The sequence below is a fragment of the Vipera ursinii genome, assembly GCF_947247035.1.
Source record: "Vipera ursinii genome assembly, chromosome: 6".
Classification (NCBI taxonomy): domain Eukaryota; kingdom Metazoa; phylum Chordata; class Lepidosauria; order Squamata; family Viperidae; genus Vipera; species Vipera ursinii.
The window spans coordinates 88,224,210-88,251,216 of NC_139515.1; the positions used below are offsets into that span (position 1 = coordinate 88,224,210).

Below are 27,007 nucleotides of genomic sequence, written 5' to 3' on the forward strand. Positions count from 1 at the left end.
GAAAATGAAATGGCAGGTAGGAAATATCAGCCGGGGGGAGCTTCGTAAAATACCTGGAATTGCTTTGAGGAAGATGGAAGTGAGCCAGGACTCTCTTGAAACAGGGGTCTCCAAACGTGGCCCTTGGATGACTGGCGGACTTCAACTCCCAGAATTCCTCAGCCAGGCACGCGTGCCTGGCTGAGGAATTCTGGGAGTGGAAGTCCACCAGTCATCCAAGGGCCACGTTTGAATATCCCTGCTCTTGAAATTCTGGAATCTGCACCCTTCAGAGAGTAATACTACATATCATCCCAGCTTTGGGGCAGTTGTCCCAATATATCACTCCCCAATGCAGGCTAGAAGGCCAAATTCAATTTACCCGACTTATTTACTGTACTGTAGTAATGTTTTTCGACCTTGGTAACTTTGAGATCTATGGACATCAACTCCCACAATTTTTACAGCCGGCAGGCATTGAAATGGCTGGACTTCAACTCCCAGAATGCCCCAGGTGGTAGGCTGTAGGATGAGTTGACTCCCGTTCCCAGAATTCTCCAGCCAGCACACTTTATGATGTGTGGCCTTCCATTCCCAGAATTCCACAGCCAGAATGTTTTTAAGGTATATGGCCAACTCCCAGAATTCACCAGCCAGCACGCTTTATGATGTGTGGCCTTCCATTCCCAGAATTCCCCAGCCAGAATGCTTTATGTGTGGCCTTCAATTTCCAGAATTCCCAGCCAGAATGTTTAAAGAGCTGTAGCCTTCCATTCCCAGAATTCCCCAGCCAGAATGTTTTTAAGATATATGGCCAACTCCCAGAATTCCCCAGCCAGCACGCTTTATGATGTGTGGCCTTCCGTTCCCAGAATTCCCCAGCCAGAATGTTTTTAAGGTATATGGCCAGCTCCCAGAATTCCCCAGCCAGAATGCTTTATGTGTGGCCTTCAATTCCCAGAATTCCCAGCCAGAATGTTTAAAGAGCTGTAGCCTTCCATTCCCAGAATTCCCCAGCCAGAATGTTTTAAAGATATATGGCCAACTTCCAGAATTCCCCAGCCAGCATGCTTTAAGATGTGTGGCCTTCCATTCCCAGAATTCCCCAGTCAGCATGCTTTAAGACGTGTGGCCTTCCATTCCCAGAATTCCCCAGCCAGCATGCTTTAAGACGTGTGGCCTTCAATTCCCAGAATTCCCCAGCCAGCATGCATTAAGATGTGTGGCCTTCGATTCCCAGCCAGAATGTTTAAAGATCTGTAGCCTTCCATTCCCAGAATTCCCCAGCCAGCATGCTTTAAGACGTGTGGCCTTCATTCTCCAGAATTTTCCAATGGGCCTGCTGGCTGGGGAATTCTGGGGAGGTCAAGTTTATCCCTCTTGCAAGTTGCCAAGAATTGAGAAACCTTGCTGTCTAGACTGTGTGAACCGGGGCCAATTGTCTCTCTCTTATTGCTCAAGAGTGTCCAGGTTTGGAAATTCGGGAGTTAGGAAAAGCTAAGTGAGTTTGACGGGCAGTTGATGTTCCGTCCCGATGGCCCATTTCCAAGGACTGCGGCTTCCGCCATTTTGCTCCAGAGATTTCTGGAGCCAGGTTGAGGCTCTCTCTGCACAGAGCAAATGAGCTTATTCCCCTTGTCTTCTTTCTTTTTCTGTCTTTTATCTCTTCTCCTTCGTGTCCTTTTTCCTTCCCTTCATCTTGCCTTAGTGAAGCCGTCCCCCCCCGGGGGGGGGCCTTCTCTGTGCATTTCTTCCGCAAATGGAAGTTTCGTGGCAACCTAGATTTTTTTTTCCTCCCACCCTCTCTCTCTCTCTCTTTCTCCCCCACCATCTCTCTCGACGCAAGGCTCCGTTTCGTGGCGAGAGAACGTGCCAGCGTGTTACCCTGGCTTTGGGAAAGTGGATGGGTGGCGGCCAACGTCTCCGAAAAGCCACGAACCAGGAGGCATCAGATCTGGGCATCTTTTGCCCAAGTTCTACCACCCAACTCTGGTCGTCTCCTGCAGCTCGAGCTGTAATTTGCACCAACCCAAGTCTTGGGAGAGGTTTTAAGCAGCAATTTCCTCCCTTGGCGTCGCTTCCGGCGTGAGAAGCTGTAGTTGAAGGGGAAGCAAATTAAGAACTCCATCTTGGAAGGGGAAAAAAAAAAAAGAAAAAAGATGAGAGATACGGTGTCCTCTGAATGGCAATGGCAGAACCTGCCAGCACTTAAACCGCTCCGTAGCAATAGCAATTGCATTTAGACTTATATACCGCTTTAGAGCCCTCTTGAAGCGGTTGACAGTCAGCCTCTTGCCCCACAACAATCTGGGTCCCCGTTTTACGGATCTCGGAAAGATGGAAGGCTTGGTCGACCTTGAGCTGGTCAGGATCGAACTCCTGGCAGAATTAGCCTGCAATGTTGCAGCACTGGGGATAGATAGAGAGACAGACAGACAGACAGACAGACAGACAGACAATGGATGGATGGGTGGATAGATAGATAATGATGAAGATAGATTTAAAAAAGATAATTGAGTTTCAGTAATCATATCAGGATGACTCAGAAGCATTTGAATGAATTCAATCCTTGCCCATTCCTGGACTGCTGACTTTTCTTAAATGAACAGATTTCTTAATTCGTCTGCACATCCAACATTTTCCTTGACTCCGGCGCCTTCAGTATTGAGAGCAAACACGAAGTCACAATCCTAGGAGGACTCAACGAATTTGTAGTGAAGTTTTATGGACCACAAGGAAGTAGGTATACTCCCGAGTCGCATAAAGATGTTGGAAAGAAACATATTTTTTTTCTTGGTGATTGATCTCTGGAGGGTGGAAGGTGGATTGGGAAAAAATAAGAGGTATACTCCCGAGTCGCATAAAGATGTTGGAAAGAAACATATTTTTTTTCTTGGTGATTGATCTCTGGAGGGTGGAAGGTGGATTGGGAAAAAATAAGAGATAATTTGAGGGGGTGTCCAATGCCCATGTTGGCACAGGAGACATTTTACATTGGGTTTAAGCCTCAAATCCCGCTAAATGGGCATTGCCTTCTCTGGCTGCCGATAGCGGTCAAAATTCTTGAACCCAGGTGTTCTGCACGCTTGGAAATCTCGGCATACTGGAAATGCTCCTGTGATCTCCATAAAAAAACAACCCTTGTTTACTCATTAAGCTATGCCCTCCTTCCATTTGCATTTGAAAAAGATACACACACACACACACACACACACACACACACACACACACACGTATACATACAGATATATACACATACACATGCACACACAGTGAGGGAAAAAAGTATTTGATCTGATTTTTTACGTTTGCCCACTGACAATGCAAATCAATTTATAACTTTTTTGAAATACCTTTTTCTGGATTTTTTGTTGTTGTTGTTGTTCTGTCTCTCACTGTTAAAATAAACCTACCATTAAAACTGTAGACTGATCATTCTTTGTCAGTGTTTTCACAATAAATCGATAGAGATAGAGAGATGGAGATATGGGTACAGGTATGTATATATACATATAATTACATATACGTATACATACACAAAGGGACGCGGTGGCTCAGTGGGTTAGGACGCTGAGCTTGTCGATCAGAAGGTCGGCAGTTTGGCGGGTTGAATCCCGAGTGCCGCGTAGCAGAGTGAGCGCCTGTTACTCGTCCCAGCTTCTGCCAACCTAGCAGTTCGAAAGCACGTAAAAATGCAAGTAGAAAAATAGGGACCACTCCGGTGGGAAGGGAACAGCGTTCCGTGCGCCTTTGGCGTCCAGTCATGCCGGCCACAGGACCACGGAGACGTCCTCGGACAAGCGCCGGCTCTTCGGCTTTGAAACGGAGATGAGCACCGGCCCGTAGAGTCGGAAACGACTAGCACGCACGTGCGGGGGAAACCTGTACCTTTTATACATACACACGTTTGTGTGTTTATATGTGTGTGTGTGTATGTGTATATATACACACACAAACACATACATACACAAGCACATACATACACACACGCTGTGAAAAAACAGATTTGCTAAGGAACAATTTTTTTAAGGCCGTACAGCAAGATACCTGGGCGCCCCCAAAGTGGTGGTCTGTTAAATTCTTTCATAGCAGATTTCAAAACAGCAAAAGTTAAGAAGAAGAATTAATGGGGATGGATTCACTGAGTAACAGAACAGCAGAGTTGGAAGGCAGTTCAAAGTCCCTTGTTAGTCCAACTCCTTGCTTAACCAGGAAAGTACAAATGCGATGCTTTGAAAATTGAGAATAGTGAGCATTTTTTTTTTGAAAAAAACCAAAAACTAGAGTTAGTGCCTCCAAAATTGATAATCTAGGATTTCCTTGGCCCTACTGACAAGGTGTTTTGGGCGCTATTGCCTTAATATTCCGATGCGGTATTACTGTCTTTCTTATTTATTTATTTATTTATTTATTTATTTATTTATTTATTTATTTATTTATTTATTTATTGATTTGATTTGATTTGATTTGATTTGATTTATATATCGCCCTTCTCCTGAAGGACTCAGGGCAGTGTACAGGGCAATAAAATAAGAATACATTAGTTAAATAATATTAAAACCCAAATCCATCAGGCCAGGCCGGCTTGTTCGAATAGATACTTTACATTTATTTACAGTAGTTCTTAATCTTAAGATTTGCAATTTGCATGTAGTTTCTCAACCTTGGAGTGTTTCTCAACCTTGGCATGGCTGGCTGGGGAATTCTGGGAGTTGAAGTCCACCCATCTTAAAAGTTGCCAAGGTTGAGAAATATTACATGAATGTATTTCGAAGCCAGCAGCTAAATTCTCGCAATAGGAAATACTCACCTACTGATGCAAGCTCTTAATTCTACAACCTTTTTCTTAGAATTGAGGGTCTGTCTTGCATGTTCAGCTAAATAATGTTACACGTGGAAGCGTCAAGGAAATATCCCACTAACCTTTCTTTTCTAAAACCTTCCAATTGCAGCACCGTACGAAGGTGGGGTGTGGAAAGTTCGAGTCGACCTTCCTGATAAGTATCCTTTCAAATCCCCATCTATAGGTAAGAGATTAAACATTGCTGTGTTTTTTTTTAAAAAAAATCCATCTGGGATTTGCCATCAAGAGCAAGTTTATCGTTCAGCTTGCGAGGAACTCTCTCAAGCCTTTTAAAATGGTTTTATCGCTTAAATACGAGCCAGACGTGTGCTGCAGCAGCCCAAAAGGCCAAAGCAGTCCTTAGGCTGCATTAACAGAAGGGATAGAATCAAGATCAGGTGAAGGGTTAATACCGCTTTACAAGGCCTTGGTAAGGCCACACTTGGAACGCCGCATCCGGTTTTGGTCACCACGGTGTAGAAAAGATGTTGGGACTCTGGAAACAAAGATGATCAGGAGACTGGAGGCTAAAAGAAGAACAGTTGCAGGAATTGTCTAGTTTAAGGAAGAGAAGGACCAGGGGGGACACGATAGCAGCCTTCCAGTATTTCAGGGGCTGCCCCAAAGAAGAGGGAGTCAAGCTATTCTCCAAAGCACTGCTATTCTCCGAAGGCAGGACAAGAAGCAACGGATGGAAACTCATCAAGGAGAGAAGCAACCTAGAACTAAGGAGAAACTTCCTGACAGTTAGAACAACTAACCAGTGGAACAACCTGCCTCCAGAAGTTGTGAATGCTCCAACACTGGAAGTTTTTAAGAGGAGACTGGACAACCACATGTCTGAAATGGTATTGGGGTCTCCTGCTTGAGCAGGGGGTTGGACTAGAAGACCTCCAAGGTCCCAACTCTTGTTATTCTGTTTTAGATTTTAAAGCAGTGTTTTTCATGTTGGTTGAGGAATTCTGGGAGTTGAAGTCCACCCATCTTCAGCTCGCCAAGCACCCATTTAAAGGGAATAATTTTCGATTTGAGGACGCATTGAGTTTTTCAGTTTTAACCCTAAGCAAGGACAAACTTTTCCCTGCCCAGCAAACTAATCCGATCCAGGAAGTGTTGTTGATGTTACTTGATATAAATCTTTGGGTAACGTCTGTCTCCAGCCTACAGGGAGTTCGTTTAGCAACCGTTCGAAGTTACAACGGCACTGAAAAAGTGACCTACAACCGTTTCTCATACTTAACGGACCGTTCCAACATCCCCGTAGTCAAACGGGATCAAAATTCGGACGCCTGCCAGCTGGCTTGCATTTGTGACGGTCGCAGCGTCCCCGGGATCAGGTCATCCGCTTTTGCGACCTTCCGACATGCAAAGTCCGTGGGGAAACCCGTTTGGCTTAACAGCTGTGCTATTAACTGAACAACTGCAGTGATTCACTTCACAACTCTTGTCAAGGAAGGTCGTCAAATGGGGCAAAATTGACTTTAAGAACTGTCTCGCTTAGCAACGGAAATGTTGGGGTCGGCTGTGCTCGGATGCTCACGCTCTCCTGGTTTGCTTGTCTGCGGAAATAAACTTCTAGCCTTTGCCCAAATCTCCACCTTCAACCAAGAAAGCTCCTTTGTGGTCTGCGTTTAACCCATGACAGGCCTGGGAAATAATTCACAAGCTTAAAGGACGGCCTCTGGTTAAGCACCCAAATCAAAGCCTAATCTGTAGAGACGTGAAGTTCTCCTTATCTGCTTAAGAAGCGGCTTAGAGAAGACCTGTTACATCAAACCCTTAAAACATTTGGAACATTTGGAATCAGGACAGCCGACTGGGTTTGCAGGAGGCTGAGCTGAGGAATTCTGGGAGTTGAAGTCCGCACAGTTGCCGAGATTGAGAAACGCCGCTTTAGGGCAGTTTTCGAGAGGCAACACTAGTTTAGGTCTCTTTCATTTTAATGTCACCCAGTTGGCTTTCATGCCTAAAGCAGGACTAGAACTCACCGTCTCCTGATGATTGGCCTAAAGTCACCCACTTGACTTTGCCCCTACTGCAGGACTAGAACTCGCCGTCTCCTGGTGATTGACCCCAAAATCACCCGTCCAGCTTTTGTGTCTCAGGCGGGACTAGAACTCGCTGTCTCCTGCTTTGTAGGCAAGCACCTTCACCTCTATACCAAACTGGCTTTCACCATTTCAGATTTTTTATTGTTATTATTGATCATCGCACAGTCAGCCAGATGTTCAGACTGGATTTGGCATTTTTGTCTACCTGTTGAGTCCTTACTAAGGACCTGGGATAGGCAGATGTGGATGTTGGATGGTGTTACAGATATCGCCGCAGGATGGAAGCAGTTCCTAGGAAGGCCGCCTTTTGCAATTGACTGATGGCGAATTTGTCGATGCCGATGATGGTGTTCAAGTGGTCCAGAAGTTGTGGGTGCTCCAACACTAGAGGTTTTCAAGAAAGGATTGGACAGCCACTAGTCTGAAATGGTACAGGATCTCCTGCTTGAGCAGAGGGCTGGACTAGAAGATCTCCAAGCTCCCTTCCAACTTCTTTTTTTATTATTGTTGTTGTTGTTGTTGTTGTTGTTATATAAGAGATCCAGTCTGGGTACCTTACCAAAATATCCAAGTCTTTGCTCTTTACCCCGTATTTTAATTTCAAGATATCTGACCATCAGCTGAGCTTCATATCCTGGCTTCATCAACAGGGATAGAATCAAGATCACATGAAGTGTTAATACCACTTTACAAGGCCTTGGTAAAGCCACACTTGGAATACTGCATCCAGTTTTGGTCACCACGATGTGACCAAAGATGTTGAGACTCTGGAAAGAGGGCAGAGAAGAGCAACAAAGATGATCAGGGGACTGGAAGCTAAAACATATAAATAACGGTTGCTGGAATTGGGTATGTCTAGTTTAATGAAGAGAAGGGAGAGGGGGGACATGATAGCAGTCTTCCAGTATCTCAGGGGCTGCCCCAAAGAAGAGGGAGTCAAGCTGTTCTCCAAAGCACCCGAAGGCAGGAGAAGAAGCAACGGATGGAAACTAGTCAAGGAGAGAAGCAACCTAGAACTAAGGAGAAACTTCCTGACAGTTAAAACAATTAATCAGTGGAACAACCTGCCTCCAGAAGTGGTGATTCCTCCAACACTGGAAATGTTTAAGAAGAGACTGGACAGCCATTTGTCTGAAATAGTATAGGGTTTCCTGCCTAAGCAGGGGTTTGGACTAGATGACCTCCAAGGTCCCTTCCAGCTATTATTATGATTATTATTATTATTATTATTATTATTATTATTAGTGGTGCATGGCTCAAAAACTGGAGTGTTAATTTCCTCCACACTGCAAGATCCCAGATAATTTGCTTTTTTTAGATGCGTTCAGTCATTAATGCTGGACTCTGTTTTCTGTGCAGTTTCTCCTGGGCCTGACAATTTCACCTCTGGAGTCTGCTGCCAGCTCTTTTCGGGGAAATAAAGTACAGGGACCCCAAATGGAGCCCCCAAATTTCCATTGCTAAAGAGGGCAGTGGCTCAGCGAGTTTTGCCCGGTTTTTACGACCGTCCTTGCCACCGCTATTAAGCGAATCGCTTAAAGCGGTTAGGCAAAATCTGGCTTTCCCCGTTGACTTTGCTTGTCCGAAGCTGATTGGGATGGTCGGAAAAGGTGATTCCCGGGATGGTGCAAAACCGTCATACATACCGGCCAGTTGTCGAGCACCTGAGTTTTGACCATCTGCCCATGAGGAGATACAAGGCAGGGGTCTTCAAACTTGGTTGGCCCTTTTATGACTTGTTGGACTTCAACTCCCAGAATTCCTCAGCCAGGCACGCGTGCCTGGCTGAGGAATTCTGGGAGTTGAAGTCCGGCAAGTCATAAAAGGGCCAAGTTTGAAGACCTCTGGTATGAATCTTTGGGTTGGAAGTCACTTTTCCAGGGATCTGTTGTAATTTCAAACGGCTGCTGAACAAATGGTCGTAAGCTGAGGACTTCCCGTCATGTCGTGGTTTCAAGAACTGGAGATTGAGAAACCTTGGGTAGAGTGACTCCATAAATAAGGATGGTGGTTATTGACAATTTAAGAAAGACACTTAGAGCAGGAGTCTCCAAACTTGGCCACTTTTAAGACTTGGGGACTCCCAGAATTCCTCAGCCATCCTGAGTTAGAACAATTAACTAAACAGTTAATTAACTAACAGAGCAATTAACCAGTGGAATGACTTGCCCCCAGAAGTTGTGGGTGCTCCAACACTGGGAGAGATTGGACAGCCGTTTGTCTGAAATGGTATATGGCGCCTTCCTTCCTGAGTAGGGGGTAGGGCTAGAAGACCTCGTAAGGTCCCTTCCAACTCGGTTACTCTGAGGAATTCTGGGAGTTGCAGCCCACAAGTCTTAAAAGTTGTTAAGCTGGGAGACCCCTTGACTTAGAGCAGGGGTAGGCAACCTTGGCTCTTTTATGACTTCTGGACTTCAACTCCCAGAATTCCTGTCTCAGCATGGCTGGTTCAGGAATTCTGGGAGTTGAAGTCCACAAATTGTAAAAGGGCCAAGTTTGAAGACCCCTGACTTGAACTTGAGAGAACTTTTTCCACCGTTTAGCTCTTCTGTCTCCTTTTAGCAAGTGCTGAATGTTTGCTTGATGCTCAGTCCTCACGTCTCTCGTGTTTCTCTCCCTCCTAGGATTCATGAATAAAATTTTTCATCCCAACATTGACGAAGCGTAAGTGACTTTTGTTTGCATTGAAATTATATTTTATTTGAGGGGGGAATATGGTGATGTTTGGTTTTCTACATTTCTCCAGTCCCACAACAGGAGGCGAGTAAAACATGTAAAAAAGTCAGTCATTCTCAACCTTCGGGGCCTTTAAGATGGGTGGACTTCAACTCCCTCAGAATTCCCCGGGCAGAGAATTCTGGGAGTTGAAGTCCACCCATCTTAAAGGCCCCAAAGCTGAGAAACACTTGACTTAAAAGAGGTTTTAAGCACCAGTTATCTCGGGGGTCTTCAAACCTGGTCCTCTTGTGGACTTCAACTCCCAGAATCCCTCAGCCAGGCACACTGGCTGAAGAATTCTGGGAGTTGAAGTCCACAAGTCATAAAAGGGTCATAGTTCCCTCAGGCTGGCTGAGGGATTCTGGGAGTTGGAAGTCCCACAAGTCATAAAAGGACCAAGTTTGAAGACCCCTGTGTTATCTTAACTTTTTTTTCCCTAAGGAGATGCCGAGGAGTTAAGATGGTCTTCCAACTTCCTGTCTCGTGAAAGATGGGGGTCCCTGCATCACTCAGCCTGCCTTTGGATAAACCTTAGCTAGTCTAGATACCGGAAATGACTGGGCTTAGGAGTTATTTTTAAAATGCCAACTAGGAGCACAGCTGTCACCACGTATTAACTCACCTTGGGTTGATTTGAAAGCAGTCCCCAGTGCCCGCAGCTTCCCTTTGCTTTCTTGGACATTAAAGAGAAATCGGGGAGCACGCATGGCCATAACAGCTGCCTCCTCTGCCGTTGCCTTGATTCCCAGATTGGAAATTAAAAAAATTGAACAGCTGTAGCTTCGCTGGGTTTGGAGACCGTTTCTGGAGGACTCAGGAGCTGTGGCGGGAAACTGTTCCTTTCTGTTAAGGTGGGCCTACGGCCAGCCATTTTTATACAGGGCGTCTTTTGTCTTACCACAGTTCATTGAGTGACCATTCAAAGGGCCGTTTTTCACACCTTCCACAGCTGCAGCATCCCCGTGGTCCACCTGCTCCAAATTCGGATGCTTGGCGACTGACTCACCTTTATGACGGTTGCAGCGTCCCGGGGTCATGGGTTTTGATCACATGACCGTGTGGGTGCTGGGACGGTCGTAAGTGTGAAAAATGGTCATGTCACTTTTTCCAGTGCTCTTGTAACTAGATAGACAGACAGACAGATAATTAGAGAGATGATAGATTAATTAGAGAAGATAGATTAAAGAGATAATTAGATGATAGAGGTAGATAATTGAGAGAGAGAGAGACAGATTAGATAATTAGAATGATAGAAGTAGGTAGATAATTAGAAGACAGATAGTTAGATGATAGATAATTAGAGAAGATAGAGATAGACAATTAGAGAGATGATAGAGATAGATAATTAGAGAAAGAGAGATAGATAATTAGACATGATAGAGATAGATAATTAGAAGATAGATATAGATACTTAGAGAGATGATAGATAATTAGAGAGAAGAGATAATTAGAGAGATGATAAAGATAGATAATTAGAGAAGATATAGATAATTAGATGATAGAGATAGATGATAGATAGATAGATGATAGATAGATAGATAGATAGATAGATAGATGATAGATAGATAGATAGATGATAGATAGATGATAGATAGAAGATGATAGATAGATAGATAGATAGATAGATGATAGATAGATAGATAGATAGATAGATAGATAGATAGATAGATAGATAGATGATAGATATTTCCCTCAATTGATGTTAAGCAATGTTTGTCAACCTTAACTGGCTGGAGAATTCCAGGAAGTCCACCCATCTTAACCTTGCCAAGGTTGAGAAGTGTCATCTTAGACCCTCTCTTGAGTGAGTCTCTCCACACACTCACTGGGCCCCTTTTCAACTTCCAAAAAGAGGAAATATTTTGCACAACCAATTTGGCGGTCCCCATTCATCCCCTGGTCTACACCGTCAATGAGGCAGGATCTGACAACTCAGATCCGTGGCAGTTCCCTCCCTCCCCTCCAGGACGCGGCACCGAAGCGTGGCTTGAGTAAGGGTCCGCAAGATTGTCTGGGACGCCGCCCATCCTCATCACAACCTGTTGTCCTCGTTCCCTGCTGGGAGGAGGGGGCTCCGTGGTATCCGAAGCAGAACATCCAAGTTCAGTCCCAATTTTGTCCCATACATTATTAACCTGGTGAACTCTTAAAACCAGGGGGTCTTCAAACTTGGCCCTTTTGCGACTTGTGGACTTCAACTCCCAGAATTCCTCTGCCTGGCTGAGGAATTCTGGGAGTTGAAGTCCACAAGTCGCAAAAGGGCCAAGTTTGAAGACCCCTGCTCTAAAGCCTTCCTCCCTCTATTGTGTATTCAAGATGGACAGTGATGAACATTTACACCTTCTTTATACGTAAGGGTGTAGGTCGAAACATAGGTTGTACAGAGCATGTTTGAAAGGCGTGCTACGTATGCGTGCACTTTTGAGAGCAAGCAACTGAACTTCATTTTTAATGTGTGCCGTTGTGCGCACGGGGGGAGAAACGACAATTAAAAGGTTATCTCATCTATCAGGCCGGCACGGGCCGAGTTGACCTCGCCTGCCACTCGTGTTGAATTGTCCCAAACTATTCTCGTTTGCTTATTCCAGGTCAGGAACCGTATGTCTAGATGTAATTAATCAGACTTGGACAGCTCTCTACGGTGAGTTGTGTTTGTGTGTTTGTTTCTTTTCCTTTAAAAAAAAAACAACCCAAGAAATTGGGGCTGCTTTGTAAAATGCACCGGAGAAGCGGATCCGTCCCCTATGCCTTTTCGACGTGTCCACCGGGAGAGAGGTCAAAAAAGTCAAGATGGCTGCCACAAACGATGGGATCAAACCCCCCCCCTTTTTTTTCCCCTCGTGCGGGGCGGAAAAGGGCTTGGTTTGCATCGTCGTGGCTACCGTCTTCGCACTAAAGGAAAGCGACAGCCATGTAGCTGTGGGCCAGCTATGTTTGACTGGATGCTTCTTGTGTGGGGTTGGAAGGATTTTGGCTGTTTCTGGAAGCCAACAGGTAAAAAAAACTGCACCCTAAAGAGAGAGGGGGGAGAGGAAGATGACTGTGGGATCCTTAGTGCTCTCTGAGCTTGGTGCTTTTATTGCAGACATTTCATGACTCAACTAGGGAACATCATCAGTACTAGAAGGAGGAAGAGGAAGACTGTGGGGTCCTTGGTCCTCTCTGAGCTTGGTGGTTTCCTTGCAGACGTTTCATGACCCAACTAGGGAACATCAACAGTGCTAGGAGGGAGGGGGTTTGCGGAGAGGAGGAGGAGGAGGAGGACTGTGGGGTCCTTGGTGCTCTCTGAGCTGGGTGCTTTTTGTGTAGACGTTTCATTCCCAAACTGGTTGACATCATCAGTGCAATAAAATGTCTGCAAAGTCAGAGAACACCAAGGACCTTGCGATTAAGGATGAGTTTGGGAGTGTCACTGTCAAGACGCTTGCTTAAATGGACAGTCTGTTTCGTTTCGTTTGGCAGTCGGATCAGGATGTTATTTGAGACCAGGAGAAAGGGGTCTTTAGGTCAAACAGTGGAAGACCCCCCCCTGTCCTAGAAAATCTGGGAATCCAAGACAGGGAGGCGAGAAAAATGGTGTGACGCAAATCTTTTGCGTGTGTTTGTCCCTAAGACTTTTTTCATCAATTATTGTCAAATTAAATATAAGCACAAACAGAAACGGAGGGAAGTTCGAGAAAGAGAAGGAGAAACGCCAAAAGAGGGGTTTTTTTTAAAAAAAAAAGGAAAGGAAAAAAAGTAGTGGCTTCCAACTTTTTTTCGGGGCAGTAAGAGATTTGGAAAGTTTACCACCTCTGCTTTGCATTTCTAAATGTTTCAAGCCTTTTCTGTAAGCTCAAAAGCATCCTGATGGTTAAAACCTAAAGCTTCATTTTCTCTTGATCCTTTCAGATCTTACCAATATATTTGAGTCGTTTCTGCCCCAGTTGCTGGCGTATCCCAACCCCATAGACCCCCTTAATGGTGACGCTGCAGCCATGTACCTTCACCGACCAGAAGAATACAAGCAGAAAATTAAAGGTGAGGACTCCTGTGGAACAGAGGCTGAGCAATGGAGAGCATGGAGTTAGCCCTTAGTAAGATGGGCAGCCAATAAATCTGAGAGAGAGGTGATAGATGGGGGGGCGGGAGAGAGAGTCCCAAAGGTGCTTCTTTAGGAGGCAGCTGGACTGACTTCCTTTTCTTTGAAGACATTTCCCTTCTCATCCAAGAAGCTTCTTCAGCTCTGACTGGATGGTGTGTGTGTGTGTGTGTGTGTGTGTGTGTGTGTGTGTGTGTGTGAGAGAGAGAGAGAGAGAGAGAGAGAGAGAGAGAAATGAGATAGATAGATAGATAGATAGATAGATAGGTAGATAGATATAGATAGATAGATAGATAGATAGATAGATAGATAGATAGATTGATTGATTGATTGATTGATTGATAGATGATAGATAGATAGATTGATTGATAGATGATAGATAGATAGATGATAGATAGATAGAGATGATAAATAGTGAGATAGATAATAGATTAGATAATTAGAGATGAGAGAGATGATAATTAGAGAGTAGATGATATTTATTTATTTATTTACTTATTTATTTATTTATTTATTTATTTATTTATTTATTTATTTATTTATTTATTATTGGGATTTATATGCCGCCCTATCTCCCGAAGGACTCAGGGCGGCTAACAACAGTAACATATAATAAATACAGAAGTTAAGATAAAAATTAAAATTAAAGGCCTCTGTACAATAAATTAAAATTAAAATAAATTAAAAGTTAGAGTTAAAAATTAAAAACATAATTAAAATCCCTGTCAGTCCAGGTCAGCCTGGTGGAATAGGAGTGTTTTGAGGCCGCGGCGAAAGGACCGGAGATCTTGGGCCATCCGAAGCTCAGGGGTGAGCTGGTTCCACAGGGCTGGTGCTCCCACAGAGAAGGCCCTCCCCCTGGGGGTCGCCAGCCGACATTGTTTAGCCAACGGTACCCTGAGGAGGCCTTCTCTGTGTGAGCGTACTGGGCGATGGGATAGATAATTAGAGAAGATAGATAATTAGAGAGATAGAGAGATAGATAGTGAGATAGTGAGATAGATAGTGAGATAATAGATTAGATAATTAGAGATGAGAGATGATAATTAGAGTACATGATAGATAATTAGAGAAGATAGATAATTAGAGAGATAGAAGATAGATAGATAGATAGATAGATAGATAGATAGATAGATAGATAGATAGATGATAGATAGATAGATAGATAGATAGATAGATAGATAGATAGATAGATAGATAGATAGATAGGATAAATAGTGAGATAGATAATAGATTAGATAATTAGAGATGAGAGAGATGATAATTAGAGAGTAAATGATAGATAATTAGAAAAGATAGATAATTAGAGAGAGAGATAGAAGTTAGATAGATGATAGTGAGATAGATAATAGATTAGATAGATAATTAGATGATAGATAATTAGAGAAGATAGAAGATATAGATGATAAATAGTGACATAGATAATAGATTAGATAGAGAATTAGAGAAAAGTTAATGAGAGAGAAGATAGATATTAGAGAAAGAGAGAGATATTAGAGAGATAATTAGAGGGATAGAGAGAGAGGGATGGATGGACGGATGGATGGATGGATGTATTTTTGATCTTGGATCATTGGAGTTGATTGTTTCCTCTCTTTTCCCCCCCCCTCCAGAATACATTCAGAAATATGCAACGGAGGAGGCCCTCAAAGAGCAGGAAGAAGGGACCGGTGACAGCTCTTCGGAAAGTTCCATGTCTGACTTTTCCGAGGACGAGGCCCAAGATATGGAATTGTAGTAGAAGCAGCGTCCTGCTTTTCAGAGAGACTTGACTTCCTGACCACGCGCTGAGAAGCAGACTATAATATTCATATTTAAACAAAGCAATTTTTTATTACTAAACAAGGTTTTTATGAATAATAGCATTCAGAGGTGTATATATATATATATATACATATATATATATATATATATACACACACATATATATATATATATACATATATATATATATATATCTCCACCCTTTAGATCTTGATTTATTTTTTTTTTGGTCATTTCTCAAAGAGCCCCCAAAACATGCATTGCGGTGCGTTTCCGACATTCCACTTGGTAGCAATATGAACCCGGGCGCATGCTTGCATCTCTTCGTAATTCCATTTCAGCTGAGTTCAAATAACCCCCCCCCCCCCACACACACACACACACCTCCTCTGGAACCTGCTGCTTTGCCTTTTTAAAAAAAAAAAAATCTCTCCATTTTTTCCCCCTTCCTTCCTTTCTTTACTTTTTAAGTTGAGCGTTCCAAAGACAGCAGACACCCCGCGGACGCAAATGTGGAACAGCAACTTGAGAACGTAAAAGAGAAGGTTTTTTGTGGGGGACGGGTGCGCGATGGGCTGTGCGCGCGCGCGCGCAGGCGCGATTTAATCGATGGAAAGCATAATGAGGCCGTGAAGTCAACGGTGCTCCTTCGCTTCAACCTGGCTGCTTTTTTAATCCCCTTTTTTTTCGATGGGAGTTCACCTTTTTTTTGGTCGTGTTTTTTTTTAACCCAACAAGATCCACCAACCGAAAGCATGGAGTTCTTGACGTGTCCGATTTTTACGAAGCAGCTGTGATTCTGAGTATAGTATGCTTTTTTTCTTATTTAAATTTTTCCTGACGGACTTCCTGTCTGCTTAGACTGGTGACGGAGGTGATGGTGATGATGGTCTTTTTAAGTCGGCCCGGGCTGGGGAGTGAGTGGTGGGCGGAAACATGGGAAGGTCAGCGTGAAATTCCTAGGTAAATCGTCTTGGTCTTTTCTTCGAGGGACAAAAGGGAGCAAGACAAGTCCTGTCCAAGGGGTGGTGAGGTGGTGGCTAACTCAAAGTACCTTGAACCCAATCCATCCTGGTCTTCTTGTCCAAACCAGCAGCAGCAGGGATTCTACACACACACACACACACACACACACATTTTTCACTCGTTCTCTTGATAATTCTGCAAATGCCATCCTGGGGAACATCTACATCTGAGAGAGCTTTCTGACCAGGTGGATTTGAGCGAGCTCTGGTACTTGGTTAGTAAATTCCCTCCTCACCACCTCACCCCGTCCCTTGCCAGCACTTGCCATCCCTTCTGTTGTCCGTTTTGCTGTTGCTCGCCTGAGCTGGCCAAGTCCCACCACGATTGGCGGGACGCGGTGCTCCTTGGAAAGGAGAGGGGGGGCAATGTCAAAGGTGGTGTTTAAGAGACTCCAAGTTACCTCTTTCCTCGACTAACCGAGTTCCCGACGGCTCCATACCGCCCTTCCCTCCAACGGGGGGAAAGAGCCTCAGACCGGAAATGATGGCGGTTGACTAGGGTGGATAGCAAGGAGGTCCCTTGTGATGGAACTTGCACTCCGGATGTCCCTTGAGATGGAGCTTGGGGGACAGGATGTTGAGTAGAGGGCTCAGGAAAGTTGGGCGTATCGTCTTGTAATCATCATCAGAACTTGGGTGAATCAAGAAGAACGTTGACTGTCAAAGAGAATTGTGTCTTTCCTTTCCCACCCGATCCTTCTTAATGCCATCGGGGTTTGAAGTTGGAGAGAGTTGTGTGTGTGTGTGCGTGTGTGTGTGTTTTGAGGGGGGGGCAGGCTGACGGAATGAATCCGATCTTCAACCGCCATCCCTTTGCTTTGCTTGCTTGCTTCCCCGCGGAAGACCGGTGAGGTAGACCTTAATTGGCACGATTATTTTTCTTGGAGTAAAGCAAAAAGCTTATCTCGTCTTGGGCATAAAGTGGGGGCGAGGGGGGAAACACCCCTCCCCATAAAAATTATTCATAGTCATTTTTTTTTTGGCCTTGAAGACGTTGGGGAGGGGGGAAAAGCAGTGAAATTGTGTTGTGGTGAGCAGCTGAAAGTGATTTTGGAATAGGGGACCCCCTGTTTTGTCTGGGTCTTGATGGAAGATAAGATGGACCTCCTCAATCAGTGGTGTCTCCATTTTGGCCACTTTAAGGTGGGCGGACTTCAACTCCCAGGATTCCCCAGCTCTGCTGGCTGGGGAATCCTGGGAGTTGAAGTCCTGCCCTCTTAAAGTGGCTAAAATGGAGAAACACTGATTTAAGATTTACCGATCCCTAACCTGGTGTGTCGTCCTGCATTTGCCACCCCATCCTCCCCAGCCGGCATGGAGGAGTGCACGATGGGCTCGGTCTGCCTTAAATGTGCTGCTAATTGGTCGACCTGTGCAATGATCTCTAGGCGCTGTGAGGTCCTAGATTTTTTTTTTTTTGGAGTGCCAAGCTATCTATCATGATAGGAGTGCCACTTTGAGCAACATAAACCATTCTTCTCCCCATGATTGTACATATATATAGATAGATAGATATATTGATACGCTAGTGTTCTAATTCCCTTTACGAAGGTAATCTCTTTTTTTTTTCTTTTTTTCGGAAACAAGTCTGAATTCTTTGATATTTTGAGATTTGTTGACCGCTCATAAATTAACATCCCTTTTTTTTTTCCCTCTTCCACCCCTTCCCGTCAAGCAAAGCCGCAATGCTGGCTTTAATTAAGGAGCGAAAACGTAACAAAATTTCCGATAGAAAGATGACCCACGTCGGCACCAAATTCTGGGCCCTGAAATTGGCTCGGCCCAACTCTCGATTCGCGAAGGTCCTTTTTTTTTTAGGGGGGGCGCATCTCATCTCTTGAACGTTTGTGGCCGAGATGATGGTTGAAGGTGAAATTGGTTCTTGAACGTAGGTTTCAACAGACACACACACACATACCACAGCCCGCTGCAAACTTTTCTGGTGTTCCTTGGCCTGGAGTTGACCTAGTGATCATGGTTGGCCAAATGTTGGCGAGGTCAAGTCTGGAAGAGACCCTTGTTGAGGAACCACCTCAAAAGCTTTTAGCTAAACGAAGTGGATTTCAACTTGGGTCTCCTTCCCATCCTTGACCCTTAACGTAGGTTGATGCCGTCTCTTCCTCCTCCTCCTCCTCCTCCTCTCTGGGTTGCTCAATCTCCACTTGCCGCCGTTTGGCCAACGGTCTTCAGTTGATGACACCAAACGACCAACCACCGGCGGAGCTGATGACCGCCTTCAGACGGCCGGTGGAAATGACAATCCAGAGTCAATTTCAGCCGAGCGACTCTTTCTTGATGCTTCCCACCCGGTCCTTTTCGATTAGCGCTCTAGATCCATCTTCTGGAGGGGGAACTTCTCTTGAACGCACCTAAGCTTTCTTCCATCTCTTCCCCATCTTCCCCGATCCATCCGTCGAGCAGCCTTTTTAAGCCACCCTGGATGCATCTTAAGCCGTACGTGGAAGCAAAGCTGCAGTGCTGCCACCTCACCCTGATAATCGCGGTCTTGTCCCCTTAATTCAGTTTTTTTTAAAAAAATATATATATATATATATTTATTTAGTGGTTCCGGAGCAGAGATTGGAGGAGGGGGTGGTGGTCAGTGCCGACGTAAACTGAGAACTTGAGTTAAGTTTTCTTGCTTGGCTGATGGGGGTCTTTTTGGCGCGAGAAGGAGATGGGTGGAAACAGCTTTTGGACAAGGCCGAGGACCCCCCCCCCCGGCTTGGATTTGGAACGGGGTGGTGGTGATCTAGAACGTTGCCTTCTTGCATGCTGATCTGGAACTCGAAGCGGGGGGGGGGTGCGCCATTTGGAAATCGCCAGGTGGGGTTTTTTTGTTGTTTTTTTTTTTTTTTGCTTAATTTCCCGGAGTGTATTTGGTACAACGTGTGAATACTTGGAAGAGGTCAAACGGGAAGCCCGGCCTGCCTCTTGCCTGCCCCAGCCAGTTCTCCCCCCCCTTCTCCTCCCTTCTTGGCGATGCGATGACGTGGCTGGCGGCGGTGTGGATGGTAGTGGGTGGGGAGACACCCCCCCCCTGTGGCAAATGCCTCTTCTAAGGATTATAACCTCTCAGAATAGTTGTGTATAATTAAAGAAACTGTAAACTTTTTAAAAAATAAAATATGTATATACCTTGGCCCCTTGGAGTGATAATTACGGCGAGAGGGATTAAACCCCCAGTTCTTTTTTGGGTTTGGGTTTTTTTTTTCCCCCAAGGGCCCTTTGGAGGGGGTGTGACGGTCTGGAATGCAGGTAGTCCTCGATTTATAACCTTTGGCAACCGTTCCGAGTTACAACGGTCCTGAAAAAACGGACTTCAGAATGGAAGAGAGCAGTGTGCTGCAGCAGCAGCATTAGCAGAGTTGCATCAACAGAGGGATAGAACCAAGATCATGCGAAGTGTTAATACCGCTTTACAAGGCCTCGGTAAGGCCACACTTGGAATACGGCATCCAGTTTTGGTCACCACGATGTAAAAAAAGATGTCGAGACTCTAGAAAGAGTGCAGAGAAGAGCAACAAAGATGATCGGGGGACTGGAGGCTAAAAAATATAAGGAGCGGTTGCTGGAATTGGGTATGTCTAGTTTAATGAAGCGAAGGACGAGGGGGGACATGATAGCAGTCTTCCAATCTCTCAGGGGCTGCCCCAAAGAAGAGGGAGTCAAGCTTTTCTCCAAAGCAGCCGAAGGCAGGACAAGAAGCAACGGATGGAAACTCACCAAGGAGAGAAGCAACCTGGAACTAAGGAGAAATTTCCTGACAGTTGCAACACTTGAATCAATGGAACAACCTTGAATGCTCCAACACTGGAGGTTTTCAAGACGAGAGTGGACAACCATTTGACTGTCATGGTAGAGGGTTTCCTGCCTGAGCAGGGGGGTTGGACTAGATGACCTCCAAGGTCCCTTCCAACTCTTGTTATTCTGTTAACTTCTGACTTGAGCTGGCATTGAGGAGACTTAGCGTTTCTTTAATTTGCAAAGGGGCTGGAGGGAAGAAATTAAAAATTAATTAAGGATTTAAAAAAATATATTTTAATTTTTTTTTAAATTTTTTAAAACTTTTTTTAAAAAAATCTGCTACTTCTGTCCGACAGTCTGCAGCAAGACCGCCTGGGTGATGCTCTGCAAACATCCAAGGACTCCCCCCAATCCACCTGAAGCTGCTGGCTGACCAGCCGTGGAAGAAAACGATCACCCAATTCTTCCCGTCTGAAGCTGGACTGCTGCCTCGTTGTTTCTGAACACACAGGAGGATCCCTTGGGCCCTTCGGAGAGAAGGAATCTGGCTTGTCACCTTCAAAACCCGACCTAGCCTGGGACGGATTATCTGAAGATCCATCTTTCCCCACTTACATCTACCTGACCTACCAGAGCAGGGGGCGGGGCAAGGGATATTATGGGTCAGAGTAACAGAGTTGGAAGGGTCCCTGGAGGTCTTCTAGTCCAACCCCCTCTGCTCAGACAGGAGACCCTGTGCCATTTCAGACAAGTGGCTGTCCAGTCTCTTCTTTAAAAACTTCCAGTGTTGGAGCATTCACAGCTTCTGACTATATCTATCTATCTATCTATCAATCTATCTATCTATCTATCATCTATCTATCTATCTATCTATCTATCTATCTCTATATCAATATCTCTCTCTATCTGTCTACCTACCTATCTATATCTATCTATCTATCTATCTATCTATCTATCTATCTATCTATCTATCTATCTATCTATCTATCTATCTATCTATCTATTCCATCCATATCTATCTATCATTATCATCTATCTATGTATCATTATATCTGTCTATATCTGTCTGTCTACCTACCCTATCCTATCTCTCTTTCTGTCTATCTACCCTATCCTATCTCTCTCTATATATAATATCTATCTATCATTTATACGTATCTTCAATCAATTTAATCAGAATAGAGCTGGAAGGGACCTTGGAGGTCTTCTAGTCCAACCCCCTGCTCCAGCAGGAGACCCTGTACCATTCCAGACAGATGCCTGTCCAGTCTCTTCTGAAAAACCTCCAGTGATGGATCACCCACAACTTCTGGAGGCAAGCTGTTCCACTGGTTAATTGTCCTCACTTTTAGGAAGTTTCTCCTTAGTTCTAGGTTGCTTCTAGTTTCCAAGGGACCTTGGAGGTCTTCTAGTCCAACCCTCTGCTCAAGCTGGAGGCCCTCTAACATCTCAGAAAACTGGCTCTCCAGTCTCTTCTTGAATACCCCCAGAAATGGACCATCCACTTCTACTGTTCCACTGATTAATTGTTCTAAGGAAATTTCTCCTTAGTTCCAGGTTGCTTCTCTCCTTGGTTAGTTTCGCTCCGTTGCTTCTCCTGCCTTCGGGCGCTCTGGAGAATAGCTTGACTGCCTCTTCTTTGGGGCAGCCCCTGAGATATTGGAAGATGGCTATCACATCACCCTCTCATATTTCTTTTCATTAAACTAGACAATTCCAGCAACCATTCTTGATATATGTTTTAGCCTCTAGGCCCCCGATCATCTTTGTTGCTCTTCTCTGCACTCTAGAAAGTCTCAGCATCTTTTTTATATTGGGGCAACCAAAACTGGATGCGGGATTCCAAGTGTGGCCTTACCAAGGTTCTCCCTCTCTTAAGGAGGTCCTTCTGGTGGGACCAAGAAAAAGGGCCTTCTCCGTGGTAGCTCCTTCTCTGAGGAACATCATCCCTGCGGAGAAAAGATTGGAAATCAGATGTTATGGATCCCCTCTCCTAAGGAGGTCCACCTGGTGGGACCCAGAAGAAGAACCTTCTCGTGGTGGCTCTCTCTCTGAGGAACTTCATCCCTGCAGAGTTAAGACTAGGGCCCTCTTTGGCACTCTTTCAAAAGAAAAAAAAATTAAAGCAAGCTTGGAGAGCGAAGCAGGGCTAAACTCTTTCAAAAGGCCTGGTTTTAACAGAATTGAAAGGGACCTTAGAGATCTTCTAGTCCAACCTCCCACTCAAGCAGGGAACCTTATACCAGGGGTCTCCAACCATGGCCACTTTAAGACTTGTGGACTACAACTCCCAGAATTCCTCAGCCAGCAAAGCTGGGAGTTGAAGTCCACCAGTCTTAAAGTGGCCAATGTTGGGGACCCCTGCCTTATATTGTAACCATCGCAAACAAACGAATTGGTCCGATTGCTGAGGCAATGGGGGGGTGTGAGGTTTCATTGTGTTTTGTGGTGGGTTTTTAATTCTGTAAGCTTCCCAGAGTCCCCTTCAGTTGGGCAGCCATAACAATTTTTTTCGTACAGGTTGTCCTCGCCTTACAACAATTTCGTTTAGTGACCGTTCAAAGTGACCACGGCACTGAAAAGGGTGGCTTAGCATCCCTTTTCACGCTTAACGACCGCTGCGGCATCCCCCCAGGGTCACACGATCAAAATTCAGACACTTTGGCAAATGACTCCTATTTACGACGGTCGCAGCGTCCCGGGAGGGTGTCACGTGACCACCACCACCCCTTTTGCGCCCTTCTGGCAAGCCAAGTCGACGGGGGAAGCCCGGATTCATTTAAGGATCGGCTTAATAACTTCTCAGCCGCAGCTCTTCCCTCACCAACCGTAGGGGAGAAAAATCCTAAAAGGGTGGGCTGAACAAATGTCTCACTTAATGACCAGAACTGTCAATTGTGGTCCTCTGCTTACAATCAGCAGAATTTCCATCATTAAGGAGCCGGCTCAGTGGGTTAGGACGCTGAGTTTGTCGATCAAATGGTCGGCAGTTTGGCGGGTCGAATCCCGAGTGCCGCGTAGCAGAGTGAGCGCCTGTTACGCGTCCCAGCTTCTGCCAACCTAGCAGTTCGAAAGCACGTAAAAATGCAAGTAGAAAAATAGGGACCACTCCGGTGGGAAGGGAACAGCGTTCCGTGCGCCTTTGGCGTCTAGTCGTGCCGGCCACATGACCACAGACGTGTTCGGACAAGCGCTGGCTCTTCGGCTTTGAAACGGAGATGAGCACCGGCCCCTAGAGTCGGAAACGACTAGCACGCATGTGCGGGGGAACCTTTACCTTTACCTTTAAGGGAGTTGCGACCCATTTTACGACCCTTTTCCCCACTCAGTTCAGCGTAGCCCTCTGTTGTGAGGCAAATTCAGCTTCCCCAACTGACTTCGCTCAGCGGAAAGTCCTAAAAAATCCGTCGCAGATTGGAGCCAAGCAAGGAAATGCCTTTTTTTTTTCTCCCCAGTCCACTAATGCCAGGCAATATTCTGACCGGCCGACAGGTGGCAGGCCTGGAGCATCAATCATAAAGCAATCCCATGGCACCTTTAGCACCGCCAGGCAAATTAATCAGCGGCAGTTCGGCTTTTGTGACTGCAGCTTCTTAAACTCTCCGAAGCAGCTGCAAAAATATTTATCAGATTGTTGCTTGCCAAAAAAAAGAAGTTTTGGAAGCAGTGGAACATTTTTAGAATTGGAATAACAGAGTCGGAAGGGACCTTGGAGGTCATCTAGTAGTCCAGAGGTCCCCAAACTTTTGGGCACCAGGGACCGGTTCCGTGGAGAGAGGTTTGTTGTTGTTTTTTCTGTGGACCGGTGTGTGTGTGTGTGGTTTAGTGTGCTGCCTGCATCCCACGGATGGGGCTTTGCTTGTTTGTGCGGACCGGTTGCTGGTGGCCCGCGGCCAGGTACCGGTCCACGGACCGCGATGTTGGGGACCCCTGCTCTAGTCCGACCCCCCGCCCAAGGAGGAGACCTACACCATTTCTGACAGATGGCTGTCCTGTCTCTTCTTAAAGGCCTCCAGTGATGAAGCTCCCACAACTTCTGAAGGCTAACTTCTGTTCCATTGATTGTTGATCGTCCTTACCATCAGGAAATTCCTCCTCATTTTTAGGTTGAATCTCTCCTGGATCAGTTTCCATCCGTTATTCCTCATCTGGCCTTCAGGTGCTTTGGAAAATAGGTGGACACACACACACACACACACACTGCCCCTCCTCTCTGTGACAGCCCCTCAAATATTGGAAGACTGCTAACATGTCACCCCTGGTCCTTCTCTTCGCTAGACTAGCCAAGCCCAGTTCCTGCAACCGTTCTTCATACGTTTATTTATTTATTTTGGTATCGATTTTATTAGTTTTTATAGGGTTAGGAATAAGGTGGGATCGGGGTTAGGGTTGGGATCGGGGTTGGGGTTTTCCCAAATAACACTCTCGATATTTAGCCAACAGCATAATGTCTGGGTTCATGTGTTTAACAAACAGTAATGGATAATAGTTAACTATCGTATAAACAATTTGTTAATTAATCACTCAAAAGCCTTCTTCTTGCTAATAATATACACTCAAAATTACATATCACGTTCCTCTCTCTCTCTGACTCGTTTTTCTAACCCTTGATAGAAATTATCCCACGTTCTAAAATACACGGAGTCTTCATGTGTTTATTTAAAGCATCTACTTGGGTAAGTTGCGGGCCAAGTCATTAGAAGAGAGAAGAGACGTAATCTAGTTCTCGACTTACAACGATCCCTTTACTGACCGTTCGAAGTCACAACGGCACGGAAAAAAGTGACTTAAGGCCCTGTTTCACACGACCGTTGCAGCGTCTCCGTGGTCACGTGTTTTACATTTGGACGCTTGGCAACTGACTCACCTTTACGACGGTCGCAAGGCCCAAAGGTACCCTGATCCCTATTGGCAACCTTCCAACGAGCAAAGTCAATGAGGGAAGGCCAGATCCACTTAACGACCGTGTCACTAACAACTGCAGGGGTTCACTTAAGAAAGGTGGCAAGGAAAGTCGTAAAACAGGGCAAAACTCATTTAACCAATTTCTCAGCCAGCAACATAAATTTTTGGGCTACGTTGCGGCCATAAACCGAGGACGACCTGTAGTGCAATTGCGGGACTGATTCTTGGGCCTCTCCTGGATTAAACTGGATTCTGCACCTGTCCCAGGCAGCCTTCCCCAGATTTTGTTTGTTTATAATTGTTTATAATTCCTATTTTTTTAATTGCCCGTTTCCTCCAACTAAGCTCCCAATGTTCAGATGGATTGGATTACACTTTTCACAGTTTGCGAGAGAGTAGTGGGCCAACAGTCTGAATTGGGATGAGGCTAACTGATCTCTAGGAGACGTTGATTCAAGACTAAATGCAAGAGAAGGCCTCTGTTTTTCCACACCATGAACAAAAAAAATGTAGTAATAGTTGCTTTTTTAAAAAGCCTTGTAGTAATTAGAGGACCAAGAGGCTGGTCTTCAAAACGGTGTCTCGTGTTAATTAATAAAAGTGTGGCAGTTGAGGAGGAGGAGGAGGAAGATGACTGTGGGATCCTTGATGCTCTCTGAGCTGGGTGGTTTTCTTGCAGACGTTTCATGACCCAACTAGGGAACATCATCAGTGCTAGAAGGGAGGGGGGTTTGCAGGGAGGAGGAGGAGGAGGAGGAGGAGGAGGAGGAGGAGGAGGAGGAAGACGACTGTGGGATCCTTGGTGCCCTCTGAGCTGGGTGGTTTCCTTGCAGACGTTTCATGACCCAACTAGGGAACATCCTCAGTGCCAGAAGGAAGGGGGGTTATATGGAGGAGGAGGAGGACTGTGGGGTCCTTGGGGCTCTCTGAGCTGGGTGGTTTTCTTGGAGACGTTTCATGACCCAACCAGGGAACATCATCCGTGCAAGGAGGAAGACGAAGGAAGGAAGGAAGGAAGGAAGGAAGGAAGGAAGGAAGGAAAGAAAGAAAGAAAGAAAGAAAGAAAGAAAGAAAGAAAGAAAGAAAGAAAGAAAGAAAGAAAGAAAGAAAGAAAGAAAGAAAGAAAGAAAGAAAGACTGTGGGGTTCTCGGTGCTCTCTGAGCTGGGTGGTTTCCTTGCAGACGTTTCATGACCCAACTAGGGAACGTCATCAGTGCTAGAAAGGAGTGGTGTTTGTGTGGAGGTGGAGGAGGAAGGAGAAGAAGGCAGGTCAGAAGGAAAAAGGAAGGAAGGAAAAAGGGAGAAAAAAAGGAAGAAGGAGGAGAAGGAAGGATAAGCAAAGGGAAGTGGAGGAAGGGAAGAAAAAAGGAGAAGGAAGAAAGAAGGACAGGAAGGAGAAGGAAAAGGGAGGGAGGGGAGGAGTAAAGGAGGCTTCTTAGGAGAGAACCGGAGAGACATGAGCCCAGAATGGCGTACGGTCTCCTCTTCGAGCGGTTGGACTAGATGACCTCCAAGCTCCCTCCCCACTCTTTCATTCTGCATTCTGAACCAGCTGGACTCCTGCTGACTTTGTCACTGCACCCACCGCATTTCCTAAGTCAAGAATTACAATGTTTGTTTGGGTTTTTTTCCCCTTCCGGGATAATTTTGCAGTTTCCCAAGCTGGCTAAAATGGGAGGATTTCCTGGAGATCTTCGTTGTTGTGGTTGTTTTTCCTTTTTTTTTTTTTTACGTCAAGATCAGATCAGATCAGCTCCGAGGGCCATCTGCTGGGACCTCTGTAGGGTGACAGGTGCCAATTAGTGTGTGTGTGTGTGTTGTGTGTGTGTGTGTGTACCCAGGCGCTGGGATAAGACAGTGACCTGGTTCCTTGCTCAATCCTGCTTCCTAATGA

General features: G+C 45.4%; 1 protein-coding gene and 1 long non-coding RNA gene across 4 annotated transcripts in view; both read left to right on the plus strand.

Annotated features, from left to right (window-relative positions):
- Positions 1 to 19,603, plus strand: part of UBE2H (ubiquitin conjugating enzyme E2 H) — a 56,809-nt gene extending 37,206 nt beyond the window's left edge. The window contains exons 2-7 of one of the 3 annotated variants that reach the window (XM_083366157.1): positions 2,642 to 2,718; positions 4,932 to 5,006; positions 9,498 to 9,537; positions 12,180 to 12,232; positions 13,483 to 13,611; positions 15,286 to 19,603. In XM_083366157.1, the coding sequence (XP_083222283.1) occupies positions 2,642 to 2,718; positions 4,932 to 5,006; positions 9,498 to 9,537; positions 12,180 to 12,232; positions 13,483 to 13,611; positions 15,286 to 15,410 (499 nt within the window). In that variant the 3' untranslated portion in view covers positions 15,411 to 19,603. Of the gene's footprint in view, positions 1 to 2,588; positions 2,719 to 4,931; positions 5,007 to 7,505; positions 7,723 to 9,497; positions 9,538 to 12,179; positions 12,233 to 13,482; positions 13,612 to 15,285 lie in introns of those variants that run through there. The other 2 variants (XM_083366158.1, XM_083366159.1) reach the window with 2 other exon arrangements.
- A 6,368-nt stretch (positions 19,604 to 25,971) lies between these two features.
- The window catches only part of LOC310642465, a 477,812-nt gene continuing 476,776 nt past the window's right edge, over positions 25,972 to 27,007 (plus strand). Inside the window, exon 1 of the long non-coding RNA XR_014492910.1 lies at positions 25,972 to 26,339. This is a non-coding gene — a long non-coding RNA (uncharacterized lncRNA). The remainder of the gene's footprint in view (positions 26,340 to 27,007) is intronic.